We start from the raw sequence: 13,547 nt of genomic DNA on the forward strand, positions 1-13,547 counted from the left end.
GTGCATTCGAAAGTGTTTAAAGGGATAAATATAAAAAATCTCAAGGCATATGTATCTTTACGAAGACATTATATCTTAACTCTATGCTTCAGACAAAGAACTAATTGATTAGTCAATTTAATTTATACGATGAATATTGCAATATATAGATTTTAGATCTAACAATTATATTACATTATATTTTATTATATTTTAGTTGTCTCTAATTTCGCATGGTGGGGCATCATCGGGTCTTCAGCTATGTTAGATGAAGCCTGCCTGCCTGTGCGTGGCAGACACGCAGGCCACGGATGGGGACACAGAAAAAAGCGGCAGAATGGGCAGCACGTGATGCGATCAGCCATCATCAATCCGCCGCCGCGCCGCCTACAGCTCCTCCCGAGACGGGAGGCGAAGGAAGACGAGAACTAGACGCCACTCCTACAGTTTTACGTTTACCCATCACCACCAGTCCAGCACCGAGCACCGACCAGATCAACCAGGCCCGCCCCGACCCGAAGATGCAGCGGTGGCTCCCGGCGCTCCTCCGCCGCGCCGCGCCCGGCGGCGGGGCGGCGCGGCTCTTCGCCTCGTCCTCCCTCCTCTTCGACGACACGCAGGAGCAGGTGCGTTACGCGCTCGCTCACCTAACTTTTCCACTCGGCGGGCCCAACCGCCATTGCCCCTTGCCCGTTGCCTGATCGACCCAATTCCTGGCCCGCCCTCTGCCAGTTCAAGGAGAGCGTGCGCAAGTTCGCGCAGGAGAACATCGCGCCGCGCGCCGCGGCCATCGACGCCTCCAACCACTTCCCGCGGGACGTGGACCTGTGGAGGCTCATGGGGGACTTCAACCTCCACGGCCTCACCGCGCCGGAGGAGTACGGCGGCATGGGCCTCGGCTACATGTACCACTGCATCTCCATGGAGGAGATCACCAGGGCCTCCGGCGCCGTCGGCCTCTCCTACGGCGCGCACTCCAACCTCTGCATCAACCAGCTTGTGAGTCGTACACCCGTACTCGTGGCTGCTCCACCGCCCTGCTTGTTTTTGCCCTCGCACGCCGCGTTAACCACACCACTTGGGCGGTTACTTATTACTACTACCCATGCGTAGCGTAATGCTGTTTATGTGTTCTCCGTTGCAGGTCCGGCACGGCAGTCCCGAGCAGAGGCTCAAGTATCTGCCCAAGGTGCTGTGCTCTCCTCGGATTTGCTTTGTTCTATCATTATGTTTCGCCAGGGCCATAGTTTTCTTAAGAACGATGAAGATGCTCACTGCTAGTATATGTCTGGCGGTTTTATACTCATGCATTTTTGCCTTCTCTATGAAGCTCATCAGTGGGGAGCATATCGGGGCACTGGCAATGAGTGAACCCAACTGTCAGTACCATTCCATTCCGCTTCCGTTGCTGTTCTGTTCTTCGCCAGAAGTACGATAAGGTTCCTTCTGACGCGTTGCTGAAATGTAATTTCAGCTGGCTCTGATGTTGTCAGTATGAAGTGCAAAGCTGAGAAAGTGGACGGCGGCTATGTCCTTAATGGGAATAAGATGTGGTGCACCAATGGGCCGTCTGCTCAGACGCTGGTATTTTTCCCGCAAGGGGGAACTTTTTACATTCATCCCCCTCTGCTTTCGGCACACGTGTCTGTTTCACCAGTTTTTATCTGTGCTAGTTTCGTATCAACCTTTTGGTGCTTCACTGCGATTCCTCACTTTTGCCACTCCACAATCGCATCCTCTTTGTTGGAAGAGCTACTTGTCTTGTTTCTCTTTGCAGCCATAAAACCTTGCCAATTCATCCATGTTGGGGTTTTACAGGTTGTTTATGCAAAAACAGATCTAGCTGCGGGATCAAAAGGAATAACTGCATTCATAATCGAGAAAGGGATGCCCGGGTACAGAACCACTCCATTATCTTCATTGGACATGATTGAGCATGAACACATGCGTTTCTACAGCTTTCTGGTCATGTTACTGATGGTCCTTGTTCACGACTACAGGTTCAGTACTGCTCAGAAATTGGACAAACTTGGCATGAGAGGAAGCGACACGTATGATGTTTCTACTTGCTCATGAAACTTATGAAAAGAAATGGTGAAATCGGGGCCAATTTAACTCCATCTAATCTGCAGATGTGAGCTTGTTTTTGAGAACTGCTTTGTGCCACGCGAGAATGTCCTCGGTGAAGAAGGCAAAGGTATTGCCTCCTGACTGTTTTGAAGCTCATTCACGTGTGTCAGATATTTGCTCTGTTGTTTAAGTTGGTTGCCTGTGTGGTACATGGCCCAGAGATTGGAACTATAGTAGCATCTATTTCTGAAGGCAAAGATATTCTGCATTTCTGCACATGGGAAACTGCAATAGTTGTATCTAATCATCCAGAACTAGTTTCTAAACTCCCTATAGAACTAGGAAGAGTTCTTTAACTTTGTGCCCACCTTTAGTCTCAACGCCTTCTCTTTTTGCAGATGTTTATTCCACGATTTTCTAAACCCCATATAAAACTAGAAAGATTTCTTTAATTAGATGGTCACCTTTGATCTCTATGCCTTCTCTTGTGGCAGGTGTTTATGTCATGATGTCAGGGCTTGATCTGGAAAGGCTTGTATTAGCTGCGGGCCCTATTGGCCTTATGCAGGCATGCCTTGATGTTGTACTTCCATATGTTCGACAGAGGGAGCAATTCGGGCGTCCAATTGGTGAATTTCAGTTCATACAGGTAAATCCTTGTAGTTTCCATATGTCTTCTGTTTTCCCGTGCTTCATGATGCAATAGTTTATTAGTACCGACATGGCACTAACGATAAAGAGGATGCTTGTAATGCAGGGGAAAATGGCTGATATGTACACCTCATTGCAGTCATCAAGGTAAGACCTTGCTCAATATTTTCCTTACAAGTTTAGACATCTTATCACTACAACTTCATTTTTCCATCAGATCATTTGTATACTCGGTTGCTAGGGACTGCGATAATGGCAAAGTTGATCGCAAGGTAACCTTATAAATTTATGATATATCTTTTTTGTTCCTCTAGAGTTCTGTTTTCGCATTACCTGCATGTAGTTCTGCTGACAAAGGCAAATAAGCGACTAGTTAGATGTATCTTATGGTAAACTCTCTCCATCTTTGTCTCATATATATTTTTTTTAATCAGGATTGTGCAGGGGTAATTCTCTTTGCTGCTGAAAATGCAACCCAAGTGGCACTTCAGGTAAAACCCTTATCTTCAGTTAATTGTGAATTGTGTTGACCCATATTGTTGTGTTATTTTCTCATGAATTCCTAAGGATGCAACTGAACAGCAGGCACCTGTTCTGTTTTCTCCCATGGGAAAATAATAGTTGACCTAGGAAATTCTGTATTATTACAGTTATCATAAAGCTCTTTTTTTACAGTGTTAAATGGTTATTACTGGACCGATTTCTTCCAATAAAAACATTTCATAAATCATAACAGGATTTTTTAAATTTTGAACTAATATTTTGTAGTATGCACCATTTTTATATGTTCCACTAACTCTTCATAACTCTTTCACTATGGCAGGCGATCCAGTGTCTTGGTGGAAATGGGTACATAAATGAGTACCCAACTGGTCGTCTCCTGAGAGATGCAAAATTGTTTGAGATTGGTGCTGGTACTAGCGAGATAAGAAGAATGATAATTGGCCGTGAGCTCTTCAAAGAGGACTGAAACTTCTATTTTGCAAGCCAGATACCAGTGCATATTGTTAACTGGGGGAGGTGAGCGAGATTTAGATATTTAGCAAATTACCCCTGTGGTTCAATGCTTTTGTATAACTGCAGACATACATCAAATAAAGTTCACTTCCTTGTACTTGCTGCTTGCAGTGGCTCATTTTTCCTGCCAATAAAGGTTTTTTGTTATGACTCTGACTTATGCAATGTTGGTCAGTTGTATTTTACTATATTAGTATAGACAAGACAGTAACATAGATGTTTCGAGAAGTGCGGTTGAGAGGTATTGCTTTTATAAGGAATCTTTACATCAAAAATATTTTAGTAGCTTCTCCACTTTTAAAGCTACATCACATCGGCACAGGTTAGTTGAGGTGGTGAATTTGATATTCAGGATTTTATTCCATAACTGGTTTCAAAGTTAACATTGATAGCCATGATAATATATGATACACAGCACTCCTGCATGTTCGATAAATAAAATAGTCACGTAATATGAATCTATCATTTGGGGGAGGAAACATGAAAGTACAAATTAGGATACAGCTACTGATCAGAATATTCTGAAAACACAATTAAGAACTGCATACCGCTTCTCTTAACAAAATGACATGTAGCGCTCTTGCGTTGTTCGAGAAAAAAAAGAACTGCACACTTCTTTAAAGATTGATGATGTCTGAGCAGTTCTAGTTTTTCGGTAATGTATCATTATATGAAGCTACAAGAGACTGTCTAAACTTTGTTGCTGTATAGTGAATAATGAATCACTCTCTCAAGCTTTATGGTTCTATTGACTCAAGTACCTTGGTGGACATTAGCAAAGTGTTAATATTGATGCTGCAGGTCAGGGCCTGCTTAGAGTGAGGGGTTTAGGTCTCTAGGATAAAAACTCCTGGAGCAATGCTCCCTTCCCAAATAAACTCTTCAGTCTTTTGAAAAAAGTTGGCTGGTAGTAAGAGATATTCGAAGAGAGACTGAAGCTTTCACTGTCACTTGCCCACTTGAGTTTTTTTAATGCTTTTGTTAGACAGCTGTATGCGGCCTGGGCTTGGTTTCCATAGCCGGCCGGCCCTGTTTAGAAGGATAGGATAGAGAGTGATTTGGGGAGGAGTCTATCAATCAGGATCCTGTCATATCCCTTGATTGAGTAGGTTTTCTTTAGCCTCCTGACCTCCTCCCCTATATATGTACATGTATTTCACCTCTATCAATACAATCGATTAGTCCTTCCAGACCACCTCACTTACAGCTTTGAACCATTGTAACTAGATAGAATTAGCGTAACAGTATAACCTCATTCTGTTCTCTTACTTTCTCTACAGATGTTAGATAGAAGTGTAACGGCTAAGACGATCGTAGACCCAAAATTGGTCTTTATGATGGAATAAGAATTCCTTCCTGATCCAACACATATATGTTAACAGCAAATACGTTATGGACCCCTTACATCTTTATGGGAGAACTTCATTTACAAACTCTCAGCTATGTGGGACAATTTGGCCCTAAGGCTTATGCAAAATTGGAGGGTTACAAGTTAGACGGTGAAGCATAGGCCTGACGCAGTAGTAAGAAGCCTCCCTCTAAGCCAAAGGTCTTGGATTTGACGTAGCCTAGTGCACACTGGTCTGTCCTTTTACAAGTCAGAAGGTAGCCTAGTGCACAACAAAGGTGTTTCACAATCTGCTGGCTTCTGGAGGGGATACTGTACCTTGGCTTTGAGCCTTCTGTTTCTGCCTCAGTGAGCCCCACTCAATGGCCTCGGCTACAGCTTTTTGACGATTGTATGCATCCTTATCTTGCTTAGCGCTACCGGTTAGTGAGGGATCTCCAACTTTCATTTGGAGTATAGGGCCAGATTTGTGTTTATAGCCAGCAGGCATTTCTGCAAGGAATCCCAGGGCCACAACAGCATCACTCATGTAAGGCCGGACTGAGGCTTCCTCTTGTAGGCACATTGCTGCCACACCTACCGCCTGGCTCAAGTCTTTTTCTGGGTACTCACCTCTAAGATGAGGGTCTACTAGCTCATTGTACCTCTTCCTGTCTCTCAGCATGGGCTTGACCTGTTGATCATACATGAATTTGTCAGAAAACCTTGTGCTGGAAGTCTTCTTTGGCTAATTTCTAACTGATGCTTTAGTATTTATTTGCATGTGTTCCATTGCAGTTGTCAGTTATATTATATAATTATTATATGGGCAAGCATGTTCTGAGTGTATATGCAGAGTAATAGAATAGAAGTGTGTACCCAGTTAACTAGGATTTGTTCACTTGCTGGCCTGGAGGTGTCCACTGCTCTTCTTCCTGTGATCAACTCTAGTATGAAAACCCCAAAACTGTACACGTCAGTCTTGACAGTTAGTTGGCCTGTTCTTATGTATTCCGGAGCGCAGTACCCATATGTTCCCATCACCCGAGTGGAGATGTGTGTCTTTCCCTCGACTGGACCAAGCTTTGCAAGCCCAAAATCTGAGAGCTTAGGGTTGTACTTCTCATCAAGGAGGATGTTGGGGGACTTGAGATCCCGGTAAATGACAGGTGGGTTCGCCTTCTCATGGAGGTATTCAAGCCCTTTAGCAGTTCCATGAGCTATCTTCATCCTGAGATACCAACTCAGCGGCACTTGTTCAGGAGTGCTGTCTGCAATGCCAATTCAAATTTGAACATTTAAGTATCTTGCACACCATATTATAAAATTATGTAACACTGACATCTGAATGTGTTAGTGCAGACAAAAGGTTACCACTTACCAAGCAGGTGATCTGCAAGTGAGCCAAGTGCCATGTACTCGTACACCAGAAGCCTTTGATCTCCATCTGCGCAGTAGCCGACCAAATTGACTAGGTTTGGATGGTGCAATAGACTGAGCATAAGGACCTCAACTAGGAACTCTCTGTTGCCTTGATACCCATTCAGGTCTAGTTGCTTGACAGCAACAAGCTGTTCATGGAAATCGAAAACAAGTCAGCCACTGACTACTGTAGATGAATTAGCAAGTGTATGTACCTACAATTTTGGAATGCCTTTCTGTGTGGTGTGTACCTGTCCATTTTCAAGCTTGCCCTTGTATACCCTGCCAAAGCCCCCTTCTCCAAGAAGGCAGTCGGAACGGAAGTTCTTTGTGGCCGTGGCTAGCTCACGGAATGTGAACGCTTTTGCGGTTTTGGCAACGGAACAGCTTCCTTTAGGAGGCTCAATGCTTGCTGCCGTTTCAGATGATGGCTTGTGCTTGTGCTTTGAAGTGACCAGTGATGGCCTGATGGACCCTGCAAAGGTGAGTGGTAACCTGCTTTAGACATAAATTTCTATTTTCTGGCATCTGCTCATTTATTTCTGGTTCTTCCTGTCATCTGTTGAGCAAATTTGAAGGGTTTGTATATGGATATGTTATATCACTGAAAGCCATTTTCATCCATAACAGTTAAGAACTAGACATGAATTGCAGCAGTATGTATAACACCAAAATGCATGGTACACTGGCAGGGAAACAGATAGCGCACAATATAATTGCTACATAGATTTGGTTCAGAGGAATATATGCTTAGTCCAGAGGGAATACAGTGGCACAGGGGGTCTGGTTTCGTCCTCAAACAAAGATACACTGGATGGCCTAAAAGCATCTTCAGGAAACCACGTACCCTGGTGCAGTATATATGTAGATTGTTTAATCACAGGTATCCTGCTGTAAAACTGATGTGCAGAAAGAACAGGACGCATTGGGGGGATTGCAGATTTTGGATCTCTATACTTCTGCACTGTATTTAATCTGTTGCTTAATTGTTTGGTCTGTTCGCCGACATGGCTCCTGGGGTATAATCTTTTTTTTTTTTGTGCTACCAGTTTGAACAGTGCAAAACATGCTAATTCCTGGGAGGAACGTCTTACCAGATTCCCTGGGAGGCGCTTCATTCTGGCTCGGGGCCGTCTTCACAACCGCAACCTCCCTGGATTCAATCCTCCTGGGCGGCATCTTGTTCTCTTTCTTGAAGCATCCAAAGCAACTCATCTTCTCCCAACGGTACGTGTGAAACCTTGGATCCGTGTTCCTTCTCCGCTCTTGCAGTTGGTAAACCTCTCCCCCTCTCAGGCTCTCTCTAGAACGCACAGACCAATCTGCAGACCTCGTCGTGTTGACGATGGGAGCACCGGTGGTGGGTAGAGTCTATATGCCGCATCCTCCTTCCTCCCTCCCTCCCTGTGCTGATGATCTCGCATACAGTCTATCGATCGTTGTTGGTGCTTTGTGCGCGGTAAATGTGATCTCTGTGGGGGGAAATGTGGTCAGACGGGATGAGCATTTGCTTCATGCCTTTGCGCGGAGGAGGATTTGCTGAGCTAAGAATAGACTAGGTGTGGGGTGGGGGTTCCTAAACTTAGAATTTCTTTGCGTCTTCCAGGATCTGTGTCCCAGCTAACCGCTGGATATGATGTCTTCTTGCCTTGGAAAGTCACAACTCTATCTAGTCTAGAGAAAAAGAAAAAAAAAACACCGCTGGATTGTTTCTTTTTGATAGAACACATACTGAGACTGCATGTCTTGCATTGGAACACGTACACGTTGGGTTTTTACTCTTGCAGCCCTTAGAATTTAGGCCGGTGATAAACTGGCTGCCAGTTGAGCTGAGCTTGGTAAGCTCTAGAGCCTCAGACGTTATTGCTCTTGCTCCGATTCTGTCGTTATTTTTAGGTTTTGACCTGAATCATGGTAAAAGAAGAAGAAATTTTAACCGAATTCGATCGGCTCAAGGGACATGTTGTCTTTGTCTGGTCGGAGTACATTGCACGACTTGGTACTCCTTTCTGAATCTCTCTGATCCAGGCCTGCAGGACATGTGAGAGGCTGTGCAGTGGGCTAGTGAGAGACTCAAACAGATAAATATGCCGAGAACTCTCTCGCCGGTGGCCCTGGACCTGAAGCGAAGCGGACCCCATGTCCCCATGCACCCCACCAATCCATGCTCGCGTGCCATTAAGCGCGACCGTGGAGTGAAGCTGCGGGCTGTGGCTTTGCTTGCCCTACCATACCTGCCATGCCATGTCCTTGCATGCTTCATGTTGCCATTGGCGCGTAGCTAGATACGTACATGGCAGGCAGGAGCAGAGCAGGACCGGCGTCCGGGCGGGACTTGGACTGTTCCTGCTGCAATCACACACAGATCAAGCACTAGAGATGTCCCCAACACGGGGAGCAAGGGAAACGAGAGAGATCAGGGACGGGGGGACTCGTCCAGACTCCAGAGACCGTTGCCATCCCTAGCCCACGCCTGACGCCCCACGGCCCGCTCCGATTTCTTATCTTTCTGACTGCAACTACCGTTCGTTGAGAATGAGAAAGGGGTGAAATGAGTGAACACCTTTTCCTTAGACTAGACTCGCATCCCCTGGCCGTAACCATGGCAGTTACCCACTGGAGGCTGGAGCTGTACGTAGAAATCCTTCGCGCCTTTTGCTGAGACACACACACACACACACACAAAAAGGAAGAACAAGAAAGGCACTAGGAGTACTGGGAGCAGCGGTTAAAAGGCAGGGCAGGGCAGGGCACCAGCTAATTTGGGCCCTTCATTGCCCTTTTGGGGTCTGAGCGAGCGTGAGGCTGCAGTGACAGCGACGCTACACCAACAGCTAGCTCCATGGCAGATTCCTCTTGCCCGTCCCCGCCTCAGTTTCTGACGTTGCTGCACCTGCACCACACAGTTCACTCTAGCAGCTTGTTCGCTGCGGCTTGCTGCGGCTGCAATCCGGCTGCGGCTGCGGCTTCTACAGTATTTTTCTCTCTATGGATTGCAGCTGCAGCAGTCCAAACAGCTGCAACAGTGTCGGCTTGTAGCCAGCCGAACACGCCCGGACGATGGAGGAGCCGAGCGTCCGATGAGACGCGATGACTTGTCGCGCTCGCGCCAGGTACGACAAGTGTTCCTACCGTTCGCATTGCAGGCTTGCGGCAGCTCGTACACACGCACTAACTGTGAGTTGAAATAAAATCCAATACGTCTTTGCAATTGGACTCTTTTGTATTATCGCTAGGTACCACTACTTTGTTAACAATATATCATGGTATGTAAACAGATTTTGAAGCCGAAATTTTGAAAGTAGGGTGAAAAAAGAGAGAAAAAAATGTTTGGCTTTAAGTTGAGTACACGACACATGGCACATATGTTCAGGACAAATAAAACAAGAGATCAATACTGTTATATTACATGAAAACATGGGACGACATCACAGATCCATCCAGCCGCCGGCAGGCCCACGGGACAGCGACGTGCTGGGATCGGTCGAGCTCACCTAATGATTTGTGCCTTCGGACGTGGACAACTCGCACGCCAATGTTGCCATGCGTTGCGTGCTCGATCACAGTGGCATCAGTAGGTGAGCGTCGTCACTACCCACTACTACTACTACACTATTCCTAGTGGCCGCCGCCTTTAATTTTTCTTCTGGCAGCACAAGAGGCGTGTGCTCGTGCTCGTGGACGTGGAGTAAGAGTAACGGCGGCGCCGGCCTCTGCCCGTGACTCCCGGACCCGGTTGGTGACATGCACGCATCATCGACGGCCGCCATGGATGTCAAAGCAGTGCAGGCGCTGCCCACTAGCAAGAGACGGGAAGAGGATGCTTTCCTTGGCGTGCGCCACAGCCACCAAGCTCATCTTGTTAAGCTATCCTTTCCCCTCTGCACAGGTGGACAGATAGGTACAGATGATATACAATGGAGTACTCCTAGTATATATGCCAAAGGGGCATAGGTTGATCCTTGTGACGTCACCACAGTTGGAACAGAAAAGAGAAAAGACATCCTTTTTTGTTCTCTCAAAGTCAGAGAGAGAGAGAGAGAGAGAGAGTAAAATCTTCAATCCCAATCCGTGAGAAAGACCGTGGCCTGGAATTATTTCCATGCTCAGAGCTCCGATCAACAAAAGATAGTGGGTGGGGGAGGGGGAAGGCGCCGTTCTGATCCAGCTTCAGTTGATTGGCAGCTCGAGGAGGAGGATTGGCTGATCTGAGATGGTCGAATGAATCATGTGAGATCCGAATTATTATCTAGAGAAATGTACGTAAAATGTAACAAATGGGAGGCTCGATTTGATGAGGACTGAGGAGTCCATTGACTGCTGCTACTAATTCTATGTACTACTCAATGCATACATACATGCTGTTCTTTGGAGGCACCGTCGATGGTGCATTGCTTAGTTGCTTCGATGCATGATTTCAGAAAGTAAAACTCTATCTAAGCTACCCTCCGCCGGACGCCGGCAAGGTTCAGCCAGGTCACCTGGCGTCGCCGGCGGTGCTGCTGAACCCGATGTCGTGGCCGCCCCTCCGCAGCGTGCTGGTGAGCGACGACGAGCTGAGCGAGTCCGAGGACGAGTCCGACAGGGCGAGCCCCAGCATGGCGTTGTAGTCCGACACGCTGTCCTGCAGGCTGAGCAGCAGCTGCTGGTTGTTAGCGCTGCTGAGGCTCATGGACGGCCGGGCCGCCGGCACGAACGGCGGGTCCGCCTCGCCGCCCAGCACCTGCACCACGGCGCGCATCCCGGGCCGCAGCGCCGGCTCCGGGCTGGAGCACGCCAGCCCCAGCAGCAGCACGCGCCTCGCCTCGCCCTCCTCGAACTCCCCGCCCAGCCGCGGGTCCACCGCGTCCAGCAGCCGGGCCTCCCCGTGCAGGCTCCACACCCACTCCACCAGGTTGCCGCCCTCGGCCGTGCCGGCGGCGCCGATCGGCCGCCGCCCGCACGCCACCTCCAGCGCCAGCACGCCGAAGCTGAACACGTCGGTGCACTCGGTGGCGCGGCCCGTCAGGAGGTACTCGGGCGCCAGGTACCCCATGGTGCCCGCCGCCGCCGTCGCGTCGGGGGACTCGCCGTGCTCCGCCTGCCGCGCCAGCCCGAAGTCCCCCAGCCGCGCGCGGTAGGCCTCGTCCAGCATCACGTTGCTGGACTTGACGTCGCGGTGGACCACGCGCCGCTCGCACTCGTGGTGGAGGTACGCCAGCGCCGACGCCACGCCGGCCAGGGCCTCGCGCCGGTGGCGCCACGGCAGCACGGGCGCCGACGCGTCGAACAGCGCCCGGTCCAGGCTGCCGTTGCGCATGTAGTCGTACACCAGCAGGATCTCCCCCTTCTCGTAGCACCACCCCTGCAGCCGGAGCAGGTTGCGGTGCCGGAGCCCCGCGATGATGGACAGCTCCGACAGGAACTCCGACCGCGCCTGCTCGCCGCTCGCGTTGCCTCCGCCGCGCGCGCCGGTGCTGCTGCAGCGCTTCACGGCCACCATGGCGCCCGTGTCCGGCACGATGCCCTTGTACACGGTGCCGAACGCGCCGTTGCCGATGACGCGGGACGCGTCGAAGCCCCGCGTGGCGGCGCTCAGCTCCTTGTAGCTGAACTCCCGCGGGGACCGCGCCAGCGCCGCCGCCGACGCCACGTTGCTGTCGCGCTTGGTGCCCACCGCCAGCGCGGTCTGGCGCCTCCTGGCCTTGGCGCGGCGCGCCAGCACCCAGACCGCCACGCCCGCGAACGAGGCCGCCACGAAGGCGCCCGCCGTGGCGGCGCCGGCCACGGCCGCGTGCACGGGCGGGCGCGGGCCGGCATTCCTCCCCGCTGCGGCGCCCGACGGTGCGATCGAGCCGGCCGGCGCAGCGACACTGCCTGTCGGCGGCGGCGGCGGCGGCGCCGTCGTCGTCGTCACTCCCGGGAGCACCTGGTTGGAAACGGGAGGCGGGAGCGCAGGGGACTCGGGCGGCGCCGAACGTGGGGACGGGGCCGGCGACGCGGTGGAGAAGCTCCACCACTCGATGGCGTGCGCCTCCGTGCTCCCCTGCGTGGAGGCGGAGAAGCCGACGAACGCGGCGTCCTTGACGTCCTCGCTGAGGTCGAGCGGCGCGGACAGGACGGGCCTGGGCGGGCGCTTGGGTGCGTAGGACACGAAGACCTCCAAGGTACCGCCAGAACCGGGGGAAGCAGAGGGGTGGTAGTCGATCCAGGCGTTGACGGTCCTCCCGCTGGCGAGGACGACGCCGGCGGCGCCGAGGTCGGCTGCGGCGGCGGAGACCATGGAGCCGAGATCCAGGGCGACGTGGTTGCCGTTGGGGTCGGCGAACTGGGCGTCCATGAGCGTGTCGAACTCGACGGCGGCGGCGTCGGTGGCGACGGACACGCCGATGTAGGCGCCCGCGTCGCCGAGCGTGGCCCCGTCGGTGGCGAGCACGAAGGCCAGCCCCCCGCCGACGGAGGACGGGTTGAGCGTGGCCACGGTGAAGGCGAACTGCGTGGAGAAGCCCCCGCGGAGCGGCACCGCGGTGGCGTAGAGCGCGCGGCCGGCGCCCGAGGTCGGGACCGGGAGGTCCCGGGAGAGGCGGATGGTGCCGTTCTTGAGGTGCGCGTCGCCCAGCAGCCTCAGGCTTCCGAGGGTCAGCGAGGCGTAGTCGAAGCGCACCGCGGCGGCGTGGTCAGCGAGGAGGAGGAGGAGGAGGAGGAGGAGGAGGGGGAGCGCGGCGGCGGCGGCGGCGGCTCGGGCCATGTTGGCGGACGCGAGCGCCGGCATTGGTTGCGCGCATCAGCCGCGGAGCACTGGTTCTGCTGCTGCCCCGCCCGTGAAGCGATACGTGGCTGGGACTGGGATGGCAGGGAGGAGCTGGCGCTGGCAGTGGCAGGGTCGGGGAGATTGGGTCATTGGGGAGCGTGCGCGAGATTGGTGAGGTGAGGGACGGGACGGACGGTAGGGTGGAGAGAGAGAGAGAGAGAGTGGCCGGCCGCTTTAGGGACGGGGAGGAGGGAGGGATGCTGGGACACGTGCGCAACGCAATGGAGGAAGAAGAGTGTGGATGGAGTAGCGAGCGCCGAGCGAGCATGACAGTTGTGTGAGGGAGTGGGT

The 13,547-nt window shown here is 51.5% G+C and overlaps 3 protein-coding genes across 7 annotated transcripts; 1 reads left to right on the forward strand and 2 right to left on the reverse strand.

The window, feature by feature from the left end:
- The first annotated feature begins 274 nt into the window (after window positions 1-274).
- LOC100382372 (uncharacterized) lies at window positions 275-10,823 on the forward strand. 5 transcript variants are annotated; one of them, XR_004851803.1, is made up of 16 exons: window positions 275-605; window positions 712-978; window positions 1,124-1,168; window positions 1,310-1,358; window positions 1,454-1,563; window positions 1,798-1,874; window positions 1,980-2,030; window positions 2,112-2,176; window positions 2,544-2,698; window positions 2,807-2,847; window positions 2,918-2,972; window positions 3,135-3,191; window positions 3,524-3,720; window positions 7,516-7,693; window positions 9,901-10,044; window positions 10,120-10,823. XR_004851803.1 is itself a non-coding variant. In NM_001175117.1 (13 exons), exons 1-13 carry the CDS (start codon window positions 501-503, stop codon window positions 3,668-3,670), a joined length of 1,224 nt encoding a protein of 407 aa, NP_001168588.1. In that variant the 5' UTR covers window positions 432-500; the 3' UTR covers window positions 3,671-3,863. The 5 variants fall into 5 exon arrangements, 1 of the variants encoding a protein (NP_001168588.1); XR_004851801.1 differs by lacking the exons at window positions 7,516-7,693; window positions 9,901-10,044; window positions 10,120-10,823 and adding an exon at window positions 4,998-6,731; XR_004851802.1 differs by lacking the exons at window positions 7,516-7,693; window positions 9,901-10,044; window positions 10,120-10,823 and adding an exon at window positions 6,402-6,724.
- LOC103635937 (uncharacterized) lies at window positions 5,093-9,446 on the reverse strand. Its single transcript, XM_008658307.2, has 5 exons — window positions 7,561-9,446; window positions 6,718-6,941; window positions 6,426-6,615; window positions 5,924-6,315; window positions 5,093-5,738 (listed from the first exon to the last, which is right to left on the reverse strand). The coding sequence occupies exons 1-5, from the start codon at window positions 7,679-7,681 to the stop codon at window positions 5,349-5,351; spliced, it is 1,317 nt and encodes a 438-aa protein (XP_008656529.1). The 5' UTR covers window positions 7,682-9,446; the 3' UTR covers window positions 5,093-5,348.
- Window positions 10,699-13,529, reverse strand: LOC100281576 (uncharacterized). The gene has a single exon (NM_001154495.2). It carries the CDS (start codon window positions 13,215-13,217, stop codon window positions 10,944-10,946), a length of 2,274 nt encoding a protein of 757 aa, NP_001147967.2. The 5' UTR covers window positions 13,218-13,529; the 3' UTR covers window positions 10,699-10,943.
- Window positions 13,530-13,547: the final 18 nt, after the last annotated feature.

The sequence above is a fragment of the Zea mays genome, chromosome 8 (assembly GCF_902167145.1).
Source record: "Zea mays cultivar B73 chromosome 8, Zm-B73-REFERENCE-NAM-5.0, whole genome shotgun sequence".
NCBI lineage: Eukaryota > Viridiplantae > Streptophyta > Magnoliopsida > Poales > Poaceae > Zea > Zea mays.